The sequence below is a fragment of the Sceloporus occidentalis genome, unplaced genomic scaffold, assembly GCF_023333645.1.
Source record: "Sceloporus occidentalis isolate IW3139 unplaced genomic scaffold, rSceOcc1.0.p SCAF_4, whole genome shotgun sequence".
NCBI lineage: Eukaryota > Metazoa > Chordata > Lepidosauria > Squamata > Phrynosomatidae > Sceloporus > Sceloporus occidentalis.
In genome coordinates, this window is record NW_028316984.1 from 85,946,920 (window position 1) to 85,967,582 (window position 20,663).

The following is a 20,663-nucleotide window of genomic DNA, read 5'->3' on the forward strand; positions in this document are numbered from 1 at the left end:
GGGGTTAAGCTTTAGTAGTACACTGGTAGATAGCTAGATTTTCCAATGGCACTTACAAAATTGGACGTTCTGCCTAGTGACTACGTGCACCTTACTTGGGCCCTTTTATTTAAAAAAAAATTAAATGCTGCAAGTCCTTGGCAAGTACTAAGTAAGGATTTCTGATAAGATCCAGTTGTGTCAGATTTCAGCACATGCCCAGCAGCCATATGTGCATATACAGTGTGAGAGCTTATACAAGTAGCAGTGTACTAGAAGATTGGAGTAGCACATTTAGAAAGAAAAGTATGAAATGCTGTCACGTGAAATGGATTAAAGCTCATTCTTAGAATTTTTAAAACCATGAAAATCTATGCCTGTATCCAATTTCCTATTGCATAAAGTGAAATAGATATGTTGTAACTGAGCAAATATAACAGGTTTAATACAACTGTTAGATCTGTTATTTCATCTTTCAGGACAGCTATAACTTGTATGTTTCTATTCTTCATAATTAAAAGGATACTAAAAACAGAAATGGGGAAATCCATATACCTAACATGGAATGAAATATATGTAGTTTGCATATGACTTTCAACTGTGGTGAGATGGAGGGAGACAGTTTGAAGTCTCCAAGTTGGATGTTGTACTGTTTGAGTAGCTGTTTAGTTTTTTACCTCTTGTTCTGGCCAACATAATGCCTGTCTTTCAAAGGCAAAATAAACAATGCAAGTGACATCTAGTCACTTGATTCCTTTATCATTAGTATCTCCTTGGACAAAGAAAGCAAATTTGTTTGTTTAGTGGACCAATTCTACAGGAAAGATCAAAATCATGAACTTACTCTACACTCCAACCAGAAATGTTTTACAGTATGCCTTTGTGAGGCATACAATTGTATCAGACATATAACTGTGACATTTCAGCCCAAGTGAGAAAGCTGGAAAGGTGTATGCTTAAATGTGTATACTCCTGGATACCCGGATAACTTTTTTAATGTTAGGACTTGAAGATGGCTTTTAAAAGGGGGGTGGTATGCTGGAGTAGTTAAAGGTTTGGGGCTACTACTGTGATAATGTCTCCATTGAGCTACGAAGCTGAGTGGATGATGTTAAACCAGTCACCATTTTTCAACCTAACGACCTGGCAGAGTTGTTAGTAGGATAATCATATAGCGGGAATCATGTAGGTCAGCCTGAGTTCCATTAAGAAACGCTGGACATTTTTTAAAAATGTAATTAAAATTTTAAAATAGCAGTGGCTTTTAGGAGCAAAGCTAACCAGACCAACAACTTCTGAATGTATAAAATTATTATTTTGCAAGGTATGTCTAGAATAAAAAGACTTGTTGCAGTTGGTTACATTTTATTTTTGTTTGCATTGCCTCACTCACATTGCTTTGTGCATCTGTAGTACATGCAAAATATACCCAAGTATATCTGCAGACCTCTACACATGACACAATGATGTAACATGCAAAAATGAAATAAAAAAGAGAAAGATCTAATATATCACCATGAAGTTACTAGTGTCTACTAGATCAAGGCCAGAATCAAAGCACTATCCACAGCAAACAATTTCTGAAATCCTTTTAAACCGTTTAAAAAAAAACAAAAACAAGGGCCAAATACATCTCCATCATTTTGGCCTTTCTTCAGGCCTCAGTTTCTAATACAAGAAGGAGATGATTTAATATTACATTGGATCAAGTTGGAAAATTAGGAGCTAAATCACTATAGGCAGGGTATTGACTTTTAATTATGTAAGAGCAGAATGAAATGAATCAAAGTTAATAATGAGGTACTATGATCAGTAATTGATGACACTAAGGAAAGGCAAATGGATGATGGAAATTACAGTGATTAAGACAGATGAAACATCGTACTGGATGATAACGGTTATTGCTCCATGGGGAGGACAGATTCACAAATGGATCTTTTAAGCTGGGTATAGAAAAGAGAAGTGAGATATGACTATGTCATGTAAAAAGCCTTATTGACACAAACTAGAAGTCAAAAGGGAAAATGTTTAGCAAGCAAAAAAAAAAAAGGAAAAGAAAGAATCAATAACAAATCAACCAGCTACAACTTCATTTCCAAAAGTAATAATCTTAAATCTATGTGCAGTTCATCAAATGTTATTACCATAATTAATCAGATATGGATTTGTTTGCATCAAATTAAAAAAAAAGCATTCAGCCTGTTCAAGACTATTAGTAGTCAATGTTCAAAATAAATAAATTATAGACAAACAATGAGGATAAAGTGCTTAGCAAAGCTGTTCTGATTTCTATTAGGTTTGCACAACCGGTAGCCAATGTTTCTGCTTGTCAACTGAAAAAAATGGATAATGAACAAGAGAGGAGGCAGAGGCCCTCATTATCGAAGTCTAAGGCCATTATTGAAAAGGATCTGGATATGTTGGCAACCCACAAGCTTGCATGCCTGCAAGCTTCAATGGTGTATACCGTGTTTGCCAATTGAGACATTAGCATGTGGACTGTTATTCCCAAGTATAAAAATGCATAGTGTTTGAGCCTTGTTATCTCATCTCTGAAAAAATTCCATAACCTTCTACATACCTGATAAATTCATTGTGCATCATCTGTATGTGTCTGTCAGAGCAGAATGGATAGAAAAAGTAAGCCCTAGTAGGCTTGAAATGATGAACACACAACAGACAGGAGAAGTAACAAGCAAGATAGCTAACTGCTATAATCAAGTAGGGGCCTGTGATTATGTCCTACAGCTGGGACTATGATTATGAACCTCCAGCTCAGCAGGCCTCCCCTTCTGCCATTAGGATTTTTTTTTTTAAAAAATGACTACATTGTCACCATTTTTTTCCAAAAAAGATCACAATCCTATGGGAGAGGGAGCTGGGAAGTGTGGGTTGTCTTCATGTGCAGGGCCTGCCTCCCTCCCTATGCAGCAACTAAACTTATTTTCAAGATTCCATTGGTGTCAATGAGAGCCTTATTTAAGTCTAAGGACTGAGCTGGAGGTGGGGGGAGGGAGAATGGGACAGAGAAAAATGGAGGGGAAAAGAACTGAACAAATGAGTAGGGAATCAGACACAGCATGGCATTTTGAATAACTGTCCTGCTCACTGCTAGCATGAGACAAGATGGTCCTCAGGCCACAAAAGGTCCCCCATCCATTTGATAGAAGGTGAGGATGGACAGACACCTGACTGGAGTTGGGAGTAGAGTGGGGGGACTGTTTCGCTTTTGCGTTAGCTGACACACCACCTCTGAAGTATGTCAAGGGCAAGACAGTGCCCTCAATTTACTTCCTAATATTTTTCAAGTGACAAAAGAAATCATTTATCAACACATTCCTGGAAAACATGTGTTTTATATCAGGAATATTTACTGATTTCTCCTTGCCATCAATCGGTGCACATAAGTGTATAGAGTTCTTTATATATCTATCTATATATCTATTCTAACATATTAAAGTAGAAAACTACACACATACACACACAAAGGGTTGTGTGCACACAAACACACAGCACCAGATCCAAGCTGCAGTCAATAAATATGCCTCAAGCAGCTTAATTGGAACAATGCCTTTTACACATCAGCTAAGAGTCTGGGCCTTTATTTGCATTTAAAATTATGGCTTGAGTTGACTCCTTTGTCAACACAAATGGCCATTAACAATTGCCAACATTCAGTGCCTACTTACGCTTATGAACTGAACCCTCCAACAGTGGCATTCTAACAGTGATAGCATTAAACCATACATTCTATCAGTATAAAGCAGGGATGGTGAAAGTACAACCCATAGGCTGTATATCCACCCAGAGCCATTTTTAGGTCTGCGGATTTTTTTTGAAACTTTTTTTGCCAAACATCCCCCACATATCCCCTGGGGGGGCTGGGGGACAATTTTGGCAGGTTTTCAGCCTTCCAAGACTTTTGAGGAAATTAACTGTTTTTTTTTTTAAAAGCTTCTCCTGGAGCTGATATGCCAGCCTAAAAGTGGCAAAATTGTCCCCCATGCCCCAGAAGGCACGTGGATCCATTCCGTGCCCCCCAAAAATTGTATTTTAAAGTAAAAACTAATTTGAGGGGTGATGGTGCAGAAGAGGGAATGACTTCTTAGGTTCCACAGACAACCAATGGCCATTTCCCACCCCCAATATAATGCCTACACAAATAGGTCTCTCAGGACAATGTTTCCAAGTTTTCATCTTTGACTTCATTAGCTAGCAAGAATTAGTTTCTTAGGCCACTATATGAATGAATAGTCTGGGAATCCTGACTAGTATCCTGACCAAGAAGGGCCTCGAGGGGGCAGAGGTGGTGCTGGATACCCAAAGGATGGGCTTGGGCCTGTGGGATAGGGAGGCTGAGAAGGAACAGGAAAATTAGGCACTGCAGGCTGAGTAGGATATGGGCACTGTGACTTTCCGCCTGGTGGAAAATACGGAGGCTGAGGGAAACCTGGCCCTGTAGATGGAGCCCTAGGAGGGAATTGTGGGTATCCTGGTCTACTAGGGGGTGTTCTGGACGGAGACCAAGAATACCCAGGGGATGAAGAATGGTCATTTGCCTGAGACTGGGGCACTGAAGCCCCAGTGGACACAGGGGGGTATCCAGGACCTGAGAATGGTTTATAAGGAAATGGAGGTTGGGGATTTGGTTGAGAAGCGGCATATCCTGCCATAACGGGTGTTACAGCAAAAGGAGCTGGCTGGAGAGCTCCATGAGCTGAAGGGCCAGTAGGCATGCAAGGGGATAGACTATAAGGTAAAGGAAAGGGTGGTCCCCCAGATGAACTAGTCTGTGGCTGCTGAATTACAGGTCCAGCAGGTATGCTGGCAGGATGTTGATGGTTGAATGCAGTGCTGTTAGGTGGCTCTTGTGAAGACTGAGATTTCCTCAGCATTTCCTGAAGCTTCTCCACCTTCACCCGCCGCAGATGGGACAACTTCCTCATGGAGGAAAACTGCTCAAGAAATGTCTCCAGAGGCACTTCACCCTCCAGGAACCTTTCAGACATTTCCTGGAAGATAAAAGATAACTAATGCAGTACTCTTGCATTTGCTTTGCAAATTTCCCTATAAATGTTCAGTATGATACTCAGTATGATAGATGCTCAGCCTCATTATATCTTATTATGTATATGCAAATACAGGTATTCCAGAATAAAAAAACAAAACAAAACTCTTCTGGTTCCAAGCATTTTGGGTAAAGGAACACTCAACCTGCCATTCAAAGACTGAAATGTTTGTTCTTGGCCAGAGAAGGGAAAATGTAGAGTCAACCACACTGATCTAGAACCTACCTTAAGGTTGCTAAGAGAAAGGACTCCATCTAATGAAACTACACATACAGTGTGCCTGCACCATAAGCAGTGCGCCATACATGTCTTTCATCTTACGCTGAAGCTGCACTGTAATAAAAAGAATGGCGTATGCGCCCGTGGTGCATGTGCCACACCACACCACATGCACAAGCCCCATTGTTTTCATACGAGTTTTTTGCCTTATGCAGGGGGTCCAGAAAGGATTCCCTGCATAAGGGAAGGGCCCACTGTACTTTGATAAAATATATTTCACACAGTCTCTGGAAATTGTTCTTTTAGTTGTTGTTCTGCACTCTGATTATGTTCAAGGAGCTACTCTAAACAATTCTCTCCTTGTTCAGGTGATATCATCTCAACCAGAGCAAGGAAGATACTTAAAAACATGTATATTTCTCCAGTCTTTTGTAATGTTACAAAAATTGAGACAATGAAAGGCCATATAAGCAATGAAGCTCACTGAATAAAGTGGTAGAATATAAAATCCAAGGGTGGGGAAGCATATAGGGTTTTTTTTTAGAGTAGTGAAGACTGGGGGAAATCTGAAATCTTCTTCCTGAAATCTAACTGCAATCAATTGAGAATTAGCAATTTCTTCCCCAAATAAAACAAGAAGTCTGTCTCTCCACAGAGCCTACTACTGAGAGGCCAAAAGAAAAAGGGAAATAAGAAATATCCTGTATTGTGCCAACTGGGAGACTAGTTACTACACAGCTTTTTCCTCCCATAACCAACAGAGAATAGGCCGGATGAAAGCCTGGAGCTTCTCAAACAATTGTCCATTTTAGAATACATGTTCTAGAAAACTCATAGGCAAACTTTTACATGCCCTCAGTATGATATGCAGTGGGACCTTAGTGTCCATGGACTTGCCATCCTTGGCTTTAAGCATCTGAGGATGGCAAACCCCATTGTCTCCAGTGGTGGTGTGTGCATGTGGCCACGCCACCATTAGGGACAACCCCCACTGTCTCTAGCAGCAGCATGTGCTATCATTGAGGACAACAGGACTTGAAGTTCCACAGATTTTGGTATCTGCGAGGCGGTCTGGAATGAATCCTCCATAGATACCAGGATCCCCCTATAGTGCCACTCTAGGTGTGGCCCTAAGATATAGTTTTATGTCTAGTCCACTGAACTTGGAAGCAGCACAGTGTTCTGCCAAATAAGAGTGTACGGTTGACTTCTTTTACAGCATTTGAGCCATCTCCTGCAGTTGATGCCACTTTTGGGGTGTGTTGCCTGCTCATTTAAGCCAACAACAATGCCAATTGGCCACACATATTCTTGCAAACAAAAGAGGTCCACTTCAGTAATGCATTTGAACAATATAACTGAAAGGCAACAGAGATTATTCCCATACCTCCTGGACTTTTATGGTGTGGTAACTGAAAAATACAAAGGTGCTCAATAGACGGGTCCTATGGGGTGCCGTCATCACATGCAAGGGGTGGCGCTTTCAGACGCCCCTCACCCCTCACATGTGACAAGGGCATCAAAATGGCGGCACCCTGTACATACAGGCGCTGCCATTTTGACGTGACGGACACCTAGCGTCCGCACATCTCAGCGTCTTTATGACACTGCAAGTGTGACATTGGTGCCTTGTAGCGTCACAACGGCACCACAAAAAGAACCCGCTTTTTGCGGGTTCTTTTTGCAGCGCAAGGGAGCCGCGCAGTTTTTTTGCTGCAGCTACCTCACGCAGCAAACTAGGGCGGCGGCAGACTGCCCTTTTGGGCGGTCTGTATCCCGCCAAAGTCTTGAATGATATTCCAGGTCTCTAACATTTGGCCAAAAGGAAAGAAAGCACAGTGAAAAATGAATCTTTTCAAATAAATTTTGAGCATTAACAATTTAAAAACAAATTTCATTTCCTCTTGAGTTTATATCATAGGCTGACCTCAGATTCCTCTTCAGTTTTCTGCCCTTCTACCTGAAGAAGATTTAGCAGGGTGCCAGGCTGCATTGCTTTTGAGTATTTCTCTAGGGGGAAAGAATTAATAAAAGCATGTTTTAAAAGGTCACAACAAACAAGCATTTATTTTCAGCAACCAGCTCTGTGCCAGCATACACATACATATGAGGGCTGCCAGCTTCTATGATAACTGTTTCCCCACCATGGAACTTCTTACCATAAGCAAGGGGCAAAAGACATTTCCAAAGAAGATACAAGCACTACATCTTCACTGTGCTTTTGGTAGCTCTACAACAGTGGTGGGCATAGTGCATCCCATGCAACATATGCAATCACCAGATCACATTTTTGTGGCCCCTGAAGCCTCCCCAGTCCCCCAAGTCGCATTTAAAAAAAAAAAAATCAGCAGTTTTGGGGTAACTGTTGACCCCAATCATGCAGAGAATCCCCCCCCCAAAACATGGAAACACTAAAAAAATACGCCCATCCCATCCCCCAAGGAACCCAGTACTACTCTCCAAAATCACTATTCACCCCTACAGTCCCTCTCAAAATGATGTGATAGAGGTATTTGGGTTTGCTCTAGTGGCGTGCAGCCTGTGAGGGTCTGAAGCGAGAGGTTGGCTCCAACCCCTGCTCTACAGCAGCAATTCCCAAACCTTGATCCTCCAGTTATCTTGGACTTTAATTCTAACATTCCTGGACATTGGCTATGGTAGCTGGGGCTTTGAAAGTCGAAGTCCAAAATACGTAGAGAACCAAAGTTTGGGAATCTCTGTGGTACAAATGCCAATGACACATAATATCTGTACTAGCTACCAAAAGTCTCTTGTACAAAAATCAAACCATGAGTCCCTCTCTCTCCTTGACCACCATTCAGATGCACTTGATGAAGGTGAGAGGTGACAATAAACGTGAACCATCTCCAGAATATGTCATTTTTTAACTGTACACCCGCACAACAATGAGGAGGAACAATCAGAGATTATCCTGATCAGACAAAGGCTTTTGGCTGTCCTTCACCCCATCTCACATCTGAGTTAGGGAAGGCTGATATGAATATTTACCTAATTTTGCCTTCTGCTCATGGTATCGCTCAACCAGTGTTTGCAGCTCCCTGTATTTATCTGAGAGGTTCGCACGTCCTGTCTCTAAGGGTTCCTGGAACGTGAGGTTCTGTTCTGCAAGGCTACGATTTGTGGCCAAAGCCATTTCCCTTTCCAGCTGTAGATCCTGGATCTAAGAAAGACAATCCACTGTTAGGGAGCTTAAGACATTCCTTTTAAGTGCAACCCTTTTTCTTCAGTCTAACAGTTTTGATGTATTTTAATGGATACCTCATTAGAATCCAGTGCCAGCCGCTCAATCTCCTCTGAATTCTCTTCCAGTTCCTTCAGTTCATCTACTGTCTTGTCTCTGAAGGACTCCATTTTCTGCAGAATTCATTAATACTTTTGGGATGAAAAAGAAGAAATGACTGATTAACAGGTCTCATACTACCTTCTGAGTATTCTGATTTTATCATGTATTTGTCATAAAGATTACAATCCAGGCACAAGTGAACTGGGCAGTAGAATAGTCCTTCCATTTATATAAGCTCTGTTCATACATCCATCAGAAAGTGAAAAGCAATGGATAGAGAGAGGCAACATGATAACATTCACTCATTCCTTCCCCACTGGAAAATCAATGGTTCAGACCATTGCACCCATCCAGTAGCATGGTCCACAGACCACATTTTCACCATCATTCAGTTTATCCCTGCACTCCTGGAGCTCACATCCACAAATGTACTGAGGCCTACTTGCAGTTATCACTTAAAAGAAAACAAAACACAAACAAAACAGAACTCTACCCATGGATGTCCTTCTACAGTGCACCTGCGCCATACGCAGGCGCACTATATGAGGCTTCCAGCTTACATGGAAGCTGCGATGCAATGACGTAATGGCGCTCACGCCCATGGCGCCGCGCTGCCCCGAACACATGTCCCACTGTTTCCAATGGGGTGCGAGCATATGCGGATTTCCCCTTACGAGGGGAATCTGGAATGGATCCTCCGCATAAGGTGAGGGCCCGCTGTACTACATATAGATTCGATCCATTTACTTTTCCAAATAGTCTGTCTGACAAAGTCTCAGCCTCTTAGAAACTTGAATTCATACACAGTACAGGATGAGTTTCCATTAACCAAAATGCCTGGGACCAGATGTCTTCTGGAGTTTTAAAAAATATTTGCATATACATGGGATATCTTAGAGATGGGACTCAAGTCTAAACAAGAAATTCATTTATGTTTTGTATATATCTTATACACATAGGCTGAAGGTAATTTTATACATAATATTTTTAATAATGTTGTGCATGAAACCAAATTTGTGTATACTGAACCATCAGAAAGCAAAGGTGTTACTATCTCAGCTAACCATGTGGACAATTTGGGATTTTGGAGTATTTTGGAATTCCAGATAAGGAAGACTCAACCTGTACTACACATAACCATGAGACAGTTGGCCAATATTTTAACCACATACTACCTGCTCCTGGTTCTTCTACCTCTGGTTCAAATGACACATCTCATAGACTTGGCTCTGGTGATTCTACATCCATATCTGCAACAGAAATTAAGTCAAGCATGTGTTTTTCACCAGTGCATATTCGAAACGGAATTAAAATCCTTCAACTGTGGGGGACACTTCAAGTATAAGTTCCAAAACTGTCATTGCTTGAGCAGTCCTAGCTTAAGGCCACTTCACACTTTATATTTTTAAGTATGCACCTAAGATGTTCTGAGTCGAGACTTGGAAAATGTAAAATGTTCTGAATACATATCTGGATTTAAAAAAACAAAACAACAGATTTGTAATTCATACAGGTGTGCTTGCCAGGAAGCTGTGCAGCTTAGGAGGGCTGCAGTTCCCTATTAAGCATACTTTTTGTATCAAGGCCACAATTCCTTTGTGTAACATAGGAAATTGCTTTCTGTATGTAAGCTCCATGATAACGATGAACAAACAGGATACATTCATATTTAGCAAGCCTCTTGATGCACTCTAGAGAACAGGAAAGTGTGCTACGAACAGGAGCTAGGTAAAATTCCACTGCATATTGTTTCCTAACATATCATGTGTATGTTGGCTATGTTATTGCATCTATACAGGGGATTTTTGGTTCTAATTGTATATATAATGATATGTTGTATAATTTATTCACATTTGCTAGTTCATAAAGCAAAGACAAGGGAAAGAGGGAGTTAAATTACAGTAATGGCAATTATACTTTGCACAACTGTTTTACAGGGGCTGTGAAAGTGGTAAAAATATCCCATAAAAATCTACACTAAAAACATGAATCTCATACCTATATATACAACTAATAGTATGAAGACCATGATGCTGTCACAGTTATGGGAATAAATTTCATGGTGTGATAATGGAAAGAAAAGAATAACAAGTTGTCAGCCTCCAGTGGTAGAAAATATTAGCCACTCTACTTTTCAGGCACTGGAATACTAGCTGCATGTACCTTGGGATGATAGTCTGACTCCTACTATTTGCCTCAATTAGAACAGACCCATTAAATTGGTGGAACTCAAATAAGTTGACCTTTAAATGAATGGGTCTACCCTAGTCAGGAGTAACAATAGGATTTAGACTAAGGTTTTTGAGAAAACTCAGGTACATAAGCAACAAGTGCACACTTATGAAAAGAAAGTCTGCAATTAAGGTACGGGGAAGTAAATTTGGAGCTGCTGAGACAACTAAGTGTGCAGTTCAGCATTATGATTATCACACAGCAAACTGTATCCCTCCTTTCCACCCCAGTGGCAGCCAGGAAACAAAAATGTAGCATATAGTCATTCAATCTGATTAACCTAAGTAAACAGGGAAGTTTCTCCCCTAACCTCACCCATCTTTAATATGAAACAGAGATCTGTCCCAGAAACCTGATTTCAGTACCAGTATGTTGCCTGTGAGGTTTGAGCATGGGACTACAACATTGGAGATCAGAGTTTGATTCCCCACTCAGCCACAGAAACCCACTGGGTAACCTTGGGTGGTTGTCACATTTCCAGCCCCAGAAAACCCTGTGATAGGGTCACCTAAAGTTTGGAATGGCTCAAAGGCACAACAAAAAATGTAGCCCCAGAGGAGCCTGAATACCCTAAAGACCTCCTCTAATCTTAGAAGCTAAGCAGGCTCAACCCTAGCTAGTAATTGGATGGGAAAGGTAGGGTCCACAAGGGCAGACTGTTGGATAGAATTGGTTACTGTCTTTGAAAAGCTACACCACTGTGAGCTAGTTCTAGCCTAAATAACCCAAAGGTACTAGATCTCACCTGATCTTGGAAACTAAGCAGGGTCAGCCCTGGTTAGTATTTGGATGGGAAAGGTAGGGTCCATAAAGGCAGACTGTCTGATAGTCGGCTACTGTATTTCAAAACCTACACCACTGTAATCTAGTTATAGCCTAAATACCCCCAAAGGCTCCAGACCCTGTCTGACTTTTGAAGCTGGGTTAGGACTGGTTTGTATTTGGATGGGAGACCGCCAAAGAATACCAGGTGCTGTGGGCTCTATTTCAGAGAAAGGAACTGCCAGAACCACCTTTGAGGATTCCTTGCCTAAGAAAACCATATGAAATTGATGGGATTTTGCCATTAAGTCAACAGGTGACCTGATGGCACACCCGTGGCCCCAGAGGTAATAAAGCCCCACCAGAGACAGGAGAATCTCTTTGGACGATGGTCATATAATCTGACCGGTAATGTGATTTTTTCCATAGTGGGAATGAGACTGTAAAGTATTGCATCAGCAGCTGAAGCAGCTTTCAAGGCTGAATCCCTGCTGCAGAAATAGGCTGGGCTGGGCTGGGCGACCAGGCACCCTCCTCCTTCCAGGACATTTATTTCACAGATGTATATCCCACCTTTCTTCCACAATGGGGCTCAAGGCGGGTTACAAGAACTATAGCCTACGTGTCGGCCTCCTCTCCAGGAGGAACCCCCAAACGCCCTCCACTTTGAGCCTGGCTAAGAAGCAGGCATTTACAGTCCTAGGAGTGCTTTTAGCCTTTATGCGGTCATGTCCTCCCTTTTTCTGGAAGGCCCTACATTTCTGAGGTGCCTTGCTTGCCCTCCCTTGGGGCCATGAGGACACTCCTGGCCACCAGGCACCGCTTGGACTGCCAGGGCGGCTCAGTGCTGCGTCCACACAGCAGAAATAGTCCAGTTTGAGACTGTTTTAACTGCCATGACTTAATGCTAGAGAATTTTGGCGACTCTAGTTTTGTGCGAGACCTGTAGCCTTCTCTGTCAGAGCGCTCTGGTGCCACAACAGACTACAGTTCCCAGGATTCCCTAGCACTGAGCCAGGGCAGTTCAGCGCTGCATCCACTTTGACACCTCTTTAACTGCCCTGGATCAGTGCTAGGGAATCCTGGGAACTGTAGTTTTGTGAGACATTTAGCCTTCTGTCAGAGCGCTCTGGTGCCACAATAGACTACAGTTCCCAGGATCCCCTAGCACTGAGCCAGGGCAGTTAAAGTGGTGTCAGAGTGGATTATTTCTGCAGTATGGATGCAGCCCCCAAGAGGAAGAGGGAGAGGACGTAGCCTCCAAAAGGGCTGGGGGGGTCGCCTCTGGAGCCCATTTTAGGTCCCACTCTCTGCTCATCCCTTCCCTGCAGCGAAGGCCGGGATGCCAGGAACCAGCCAAGGCCCCTCTCCCAGAAAGCGGCCAGAGGCGGTTTGCCTTTTCTCGCGAGATCGCGCGAGAAAGGGTTAAAAGGGCCCTAATCAGCGCCACTTACCTGTGTGAGAGGAGACTGGAGAGGCGCCGAAGGGGGGACTCCTTACCCCCGCCAATCACTGTCTACTACTTCCGGCTTCCGGTTGGACGCCGGAAGTCGTACCCGCCTAGCAAGAGAATAAGCGGAGGAGCTCATGGAAGTTGTGGTTCTACTCTTGCCCCCCCCCCGCCTCCCGTGAATGGGATGTTTGTTCCGCCATTTTGTGAGGCGGCCGCACAGGACCAAGGGGAGTGGGCGGAGCTCTGCCTTCCCGCGGGAGATTCCATTCTTCGCTCAGGGAAAGGGGGGTCCTCTTCGCCTGAAGTGGAATGGCCTCTCGTGCGCCTTTATGGCTGCGCTCTGCTATGCTCTGCCATAAGGAGACTTGAGGCCTCCTCCTCCTCTTCGGGTGTGTAGCCTCCCAGAAGAAACAGAGCAGCTGGAGGCCACTCTAATAATAATAGTAATAAGCTTTAGTAGTAGAAGGTGCGTAGAAAGAACTAAAACACAGCTGAAGAGTAACTGAAGCCCTTGCCTGGGCTGAACCAAGGAGATGGTCAGATGGGAAATCAGCCCTTTCTGTGAATAAAAGTGGTGCCCTGTAGCCACTTCTCTTTATCTTCAACACACACTACTAAGAAGAGGAAAGAGGCCTCAGTCAGTGGGAGGCCCAAGGGCTACAGACAGAGTTCTGAGGTAAAAGAAGCCTCTGTGACCGAAAAGGGAAAGGGGAAGAGCCCTGTGTGACCCTGGGGGGCCCTGAGAAGCCCAGTGTGAGGAGACTGAAGAGCTAAGAGATCCGGCCTCCAGAGCTCCATCCTCTGGGAATCCTAGGATCTGTCCTTTGGTGAGAGGCCCTGTGGTGTTGGACCATGACTCTGGAGACCAGGGTTTGAATCCCACCTCAGCCTTGGAAGCCCCATTGGGTGACCATGGACAAGTCACACTCTCTCAGCCTCAGGAGAAGGCAATGGCAAAACCCCATGAACAAGTCTAGCCAAGAAAACCCCATGATAGATTCACCTTAGGCTCACCAGAAGGCACACAACAACAACAAGGTAATCAGCCTGGTCTGTCAGAGAGCTCTGGTGCCTCACCAAACTACAGTTCCCAGCATTCCTGTAGGATGGAGTCATGAAAGTTAGAGTGGTGTCAAACCGCTTTAATTCTGCAGCAGTGTGGCCTCACCCCTAGTTTCCTATCTGTGAGAGGAAAGGTGGCCAGACTGAAAACTGGAGAGGGTGATTCCCAAACTTTGGCCTTTTCAGGTGTTTTGGACTTCAGCTCCCAGATTCCCAAGTGTTGGCTGGGACTCCTGGCTGGGAACTAAGGGTCAATACATCTGGAGAACCAAAATTTGAGAACCATTGCTTTAGTGGCTGTGCAGAAGAAGAGGGGATTTCTGCAGGTGTTGCTTGTCATGCAACCAGGTAACAGGCAATGCCTGAGAAATTCCCTCTCTTGCACAGCCATTTGAACTTTGAGAAGCTGTCTCCAGTCTTAATTCTGGCAACCCTAGTTGTGAACCTCAGTTCTCTGGGCTTTTATCACACCAACATCTTGTCTTACAGCAATTGTGTTTTTAAAGTATACTGCTATGGCAACACTGGGTTGCGTAACCACAATGGAGGACAAGGCACCATAAAATGTCAGACATTCAAGAAGAAATGAAGGACATGAGAAAAACAAAAGCTGAAAACGCTCTTAGAAATATAAATTCATGCTCCTTAATCATGGTTAAAATGGAGGACATTTTGGAATTCCTCCTGGAATGGAGGCTAAAATGTAGTAAATGTCTTGGAAGAGGAGGATGCCTGGATTTTGTAGCACCAGAGCTGGTCTCAAACCGCGTTATTTCTGCAGTGTGTTTTGGACCACAATCTGTCCACCTTGTTTTCATGTTAGTATAGCATGCCTATCCATTAGTTGGTTCACACTGGATCCTTTTACCCTGTTCCACTGTACTGTATTTTTAAAAATTTGTTTTGCTTTAATTGCAACATACTGGCAACCTGTCAAGGCAGGACGATTGCGCACTTACAGCAGAACAAAATTTAAAAATAAAATATGGGGGAATGGGGTGAAAGCAACATTGTTCCCGTGCAGCATGATGTCCTCTTTGTCTGGAAGTGGAGTGACTTGGGGATAGGAAAGGTGAGAAGAGGGGAACCACATCTACTCACACCTGCTGGAATACTGGAACTGCGGTGGAACAAGATGGTCACATTAGAATCAATAGGTGAGCAGTAGCTGGACATGTTGGAGCCATTAACAGGTTTTTCTTATCAATGATCCAATAATGACGGGATGCCATGCAACAACAGGAGAGTCATCGTGTAAAAAGAAAAGGTCAAACACAGAATCAAGCCAGTGCAATTGCAACAAACCTATCTATCATGGGATAAAGCCCTCTTGAGGTCTCTGGAAGGCTTCAGTAGCAATTTTGGTGCATGTCTTTTTTAAGCCTGTCAAAAAGTTAATTTTCTATTCAATTTATTTTATTTTTCCAGCATGTTTTTATATATTTCACCCGACAGGAAAGTGGCATCAAAGAAACAAGTTGGTGTATAATGTCCATGTGCTGTCTCTGAAAACCAACAGAGCCTTGTGGCACCTTAAGAAATTTTATTCTTAGAAATTTTATTTATGACTTGCAGCTTGTTTCATAAAAAGTACAAAGAAAAACTAGGCTACAGCCAATGAAATCTCCTATCAATGAAAATTTGTTAGTCTTTTAAGATACAAGATTTATTTTGTTTTATTTCTGATGGATTAATAATGCTACTTCTGAAAATTCCTATTCCTGAAAAATGCAGTTTCAAAGCATTGGAATCCCATATCTGAAGTTGGTTGTTTATATCTAGATTCTTAATTTCTGTGAAATTTCGGACCCATGTTGGCTCTGTCTTGCAATACTAGGAATTGAGTGGCACCGTTTGGTGGGGGCAAGATAGCCTGGGCATTGAACAATAAGTGTAACCATGTATGCAGAGCCAGAGGTCGCATGGAACCAGTGGAAGGTGGAATGATTTGAAGATTACAAATACAAAGTGTATGGATGAGGAGGAGAGAACTGGTCCAGATAACAGCACAAAAACACTCATTTGAATCCCAGCCGTTTCTGAGCTAGCAACAGTTTGACTGCACAGAAAGGAGTAAAGCAAGTAAAGTAAATATGAGTGCAAAACATGAGGAACCTGATCTTTCTAACAGTGCAAAAGCACTCCTCTGGATCCATACTTTAATCCATATTTTCTGCTCCAACAGCACTACATTGTACCAAAAAGAAAAAAGAAAGTGAAGCAAGTAATTTGGAGTCTACAGCCTCAATCCTATTATTAGTCCTGACTACAGCAGACTTGTTAACTCCCATTGATTCACCTATGTCTTGTATCACCAACTGAATGGATCTACTCTACTTGGAACTGACAAGTAGAGTCCAAAGCAGAGGCTTAGGATAGGAAATTATCTGTGGAACAACAGCCCACCACAGAAAAGGCAAGATGACGCCAGATTAGAAACGGGGAGTGCAGGAGACATATTTTATAAAAGAAGTTAATTTTAAAAACAAATATCCCAAGTCAATTAGCAAACATCAGGAACATCATCATTCCCCAACTGGTTCTGCATCTCCAGTATGCCAGGGAAGATAGAGAAAAAATAGCATGCCTCTAAAGTGGTATTACACCCAGCACACCAGTGTGTGTGTGTGTGTGTGTGTGTGTGTGTGTAGGGGGAAGCAGTGTTTGGGGATGATTGTGACATTCCACCATATGCATATCACAATAGAACTGACATCTCAGAAGCAGAAAAACAAGGCATGGGAAATCCCAGGACAACTCAGACACACACCCAAGTGCTCCCAGGTTCTCCAGTGGTGTCACCAGGGTTGGTGTCACCCAGTACAGCAACTCATAGTATCAAACCCCTCCCCATGCATTGACTTCCTCCCATACAACACCATACAGAATCCTTGGTAAAGCTGTTTGTAATAAACGTACTCATGAGTCATAATTCCAGTATATCACTGACTGCAATGGTAATAGTTGTGGCATAAACAACTAGGAAAATTAAGAATTATACCTTTATATTAAAAGATCATACACACAGCCTAAACGTTTTTACATGTACATCCTTTAGTGTGGTTAAAGTGAGAATTGGTTAAAGTGTGAGGTTTTTAAATAAAATGTTAAAAGAATTTTAACATTTAAAATAAAGGAAAATAAAAATTTGAATTTTATAATTTATTTTTAAAAAACCTGGGGCCTCTCCTTGCTCTGCTCTCATCATTCCTTCAGCATTTTAAAGCAATGCAGGTGAACACCACAGCCTGTTTCTGCCCAAAGGTAGAAGTTTGGGGAGCAGTGCTGTCACCTGGTGTGGTCCACAGACCCTGGTCCCCCTCAGTGACACCCCTGATGTTCTCCGGTGTGCTTTCTTTTAACTGAAACTGTCTGCTTACCAATGGCTGCAATGGTCTCTCCTTCCAGAGAGGAGAAGGCATTGTTCCTGGGACCATATGACTAGAGATGTACATTTTCACTTCATCATTTCATTTTGTGAGAACAAAAGAAAACAGAACAGTTTTTTTTCCTCACTGTAATCTCTGCAGGTATCAGTATTCTTTGATATTTTTGCAAACATGTCTTGTGCAAAGAATTGGTTTTTGTGTAAAACTTGGCCTTTGGCATGAAATAATACTTTGGGTGAAAAATATGGTTGTGGAAAAAGCAACCTTTTGCAGGAAAATATGTTTTGTTGTTGCTGCTACAAGAGTAAAAAAATCTTCCCATTTTTTTCTGCTGGGTGATATATCAGCATTTCTGGAGGATGGTAAAATTTGTAAATATTCCATAAATCCCTACTCTAGTCTTTGCTGCAGTTGGCATATGTTCACGATCTCTACATATGTAAATGGAAACAGAGTATCCTGCACAAATGCTACTAAGGTACTGTTAAATTTTATGCTTATTAAGTAAGACAAAATGGAGAAATATGATATAGTGTTTCTTTAGGATATCCTGCCTGGCTTAGTTTTGTAGCGCAACAACTCCCAGACAGCCAATCCCATATTGCTTACCCTTATGTATAGGATGGGATTTTGAGCAAGTCAAGTCTGGAGCAGAGAGACTGCAGATTGCAACAAGTGAAATTAATTTCCTTCATCACAATGATGAAAGTGATGGCCTTGTTATTTTTTAAAAAGAAACATGCATAATAATACTAACACACTTTTGCGTGCCCTTTTGCATGTCAGTTGGCCTGCCTTATCTTTGGTTCTATTTCTACATCTTAGGTGTGGCCCTCATGTCTCTCCTGCCACTTTTAAATACACATTTTAGAGAATAGAGAGGCAATACAACATGGTTTCTTTGGTTTCCTTCACTGTTTTCAAGTCTTTTGGCTAGAATGGTTTGACTAATTCATGGCCAGATGTGGCCCAAGGACCAGGAGAAGCTTTTTGTCTGGCAACCTTTCTCCAGCTAAGCTTGAGAAAAGTAAATGGCCAAACATCCAGTAACTAAAACATAGTAATGGCAGTCATGAAAACATGGAAACATTAAGGTAGGTTAGTAGTAATACTAACTACTACTACATACTACTAACGGAAACATAACAGACCTGGGACAGCTACTAAGAAAGATTAAGGACATCTACTAGGGAGGAAAGGGCAAAGGCAGGCTTACTAGTGAACTTAAAGAAAACAAAAATAATGACCCTGGAGAATATACACAAATTGAACCTAGACAATGAGGAAATAGAAATAGTCAAAGAGTTCTCATATGACCCTACCTGGAGCCGGGTGACCTAGAAAGAGTAGTACATGCTCTGGTAACCTCTTGATTGGACCTCTACAATATGCTCTACATGGGGCTACTCTTGTACCTAACTCAGAAACTGCAGCTAATCCAAAACATGGCTGCCAGGTTGGTCACTGGAAAATCCAGATGTGACCACATAACTCCAGTTTTAAATTTTTTACACTGGCTGCCGATAAGCTTTTGGGCACAGTACAAGGTGTTGGTAATAACCTTTAAAGCCCTACATGATTTAGGTCTAGCTTACTTGTGGGAGCATCTTCTTCCATATAATCCACCCCACACACTCAGGTCCTCTGGGAGCAATTTATTACAGCCAAAGAAGACCAGGCTTGCTGTAGCTACTCAGAGGACCTTTTCATCAGCCGCTCCTAAACTGTGGAATGACCTACCAGAGGAGATCCATCATATCACCTCTTGATGCCTTCAAGAAGGCCATTAAGACGTATCTTTTCAAGTGGGCATTCCCAGATTGAAAAATGGGCTTATCCACTGACTCATAACTGTAGCTGCCTCAATCCTCCCAAATTGCCTCATTTTAATAGGCGTCAATTTTTAGATTGGTTTTAATAATTTGATTGTATTTTATGATGTTTTGTGTTTTAATCTGGGGGTTAGAGATTTTTCTTAATTGTGTTACTATGATTTGACGACTGTTATCCACCTCGATCCTTCAGGGAGAAGCAGGCTATAAATAAATTATATTATTATTATTATACCTGGGATCAAACATTGATCAGAGCTGGGACTGCAGTGAAGAAATCAGAAGAAACCAAAGGGCTTTAATCACATCAGTCCCTTTCTTGCTGCAATTACAGAACAAAATTAAAATGGAAACATACTGCTTTTATTGCTGCTTTTAATGCATTGTATTGTTTTTGAGTGACTGGGGCTACTGCCCCCATTATGCTCCCTTCCCATCCTGTCCCTTAACAACACCCTCCCTCCGCTGTACACCTTTGTTTTGTTTTTTGCTTTGCTTTTTTAACAGTTGTTGCACTATTTTGGGTCCAATGTAACAGTTTTATTTATTTATTTATTTATTTATTTATTTAAATAAAATTTTGAAGTTATGGAGCTCCAAAATTGCATGGAAAATGAATATTTTTAAAAAAAAATAGTGAAGGAGGCAGGAAAGGGAGGAGGAGGGGACAGTAACACCAAATAATAATAATAATAATAATAATAATAATAATAGGATTTATTTATATGCTGCCCAATTGTGTGAATGCCCTGGGAATGGCTTTCCACACCCAGGAAATCACTCAGTTGGCAGCTCATTTACCCCATGACTGAGAAGGGACAGCTGGAGAATGGGGCAGCTATGGGAGGGAAGTGGCATTGTGTGATCAACGTTGCTGATGCTGCTTCTCTCCCAATTAAATCACTGTTTAAAAGCTGCATGTGATAAAGCCCTTAAGAATGGGGAGGGCAGTTATGAAAGAATTAGATAAAGAGCAAAGATAAACTGTACACTACAGTTAGAATTCTCCAAACCATTGTATTCCCCACCATCATGATGGATGCGAGAGCTGGACAGTTAAAAAAAGTGGCTAGGAAGAAAATCAATTCATTTGAGATGTGGTGGTCAAGAAGAGTGCTAAGGATTCCACCGACAGCCGAAAGGATAGACAAACGAGTCCTAGAGCAGATCAAATGGGAAATCTCCCTGGAAGCCAAGTTCATCAAGCAGAGGCTGTCCTGTTTTGGCCACATCATGAGAAGGCATGACTCGAAAGACAATAATGCTAGGAAAGGTGGAGGGAAGCAGAAAGCGAGGAAGGCTGCATGTCAGATGGATGGCCTCTGTTAGAGAGGTCATAGGTAAGAATTTGCAGGAACTAAG

The 20,663-nt window shown here is 42.2% G+C and overlaps 1 protein-coding gene across 3 annotated transcripts in view; it reads right to left on the reverse strand.

Moving 5' to 3' along the window:
* Window positions 1-1,336: 1,336 nt before the first annotated feature.
* Window positions 1,337-20,663, reverse strand: part of VPS37C (VPS37C subunit of ESCRT-I) — a 39,836-nt gene continuing 20,509 nt past the window's right edge. Inside the window, exons 1-6 of one of the 3 annotated variants that reach the window (XM_089520718.1) lie at window positions 13,020-13,130; window positions 9,747-9,821; window positions 8,547-8,660; window positions 8,277-8,448; window positions 7,195-7,277; window positions 1,337-4,991 (exon numbers count right to left, since the gene is read on the reverse strand). In XM_089520718.1, the coding sequence (XP_089376844.1) occupies window positions 4,248-4,991; window positions 7,195-7,277; window positions 8,277-8,448; window positions 8,547-8,639 (1,092 nt within the window). In that variant the 5' untranslated portion in view covers window positions 8,640-8,660; window positions 9,747-9,821; window positions 13,020-13,130 and the 3' untranslated portion in view covers window positions 1,337-4,247. Of the gene's footprint in view, window positions 4,992-7,194; window positions 7,278-8,276; window positions 8,449-8,546; window positions 8,661-9,746; window positions 9,822-11,548; window positions 12,620-13,019; window positions 13,131-20,663 lie in introns of those variants that run through there. The other 2 variants (XM_089520720.1, XM_089520719.1) reach the window with 2 other exon arrangements.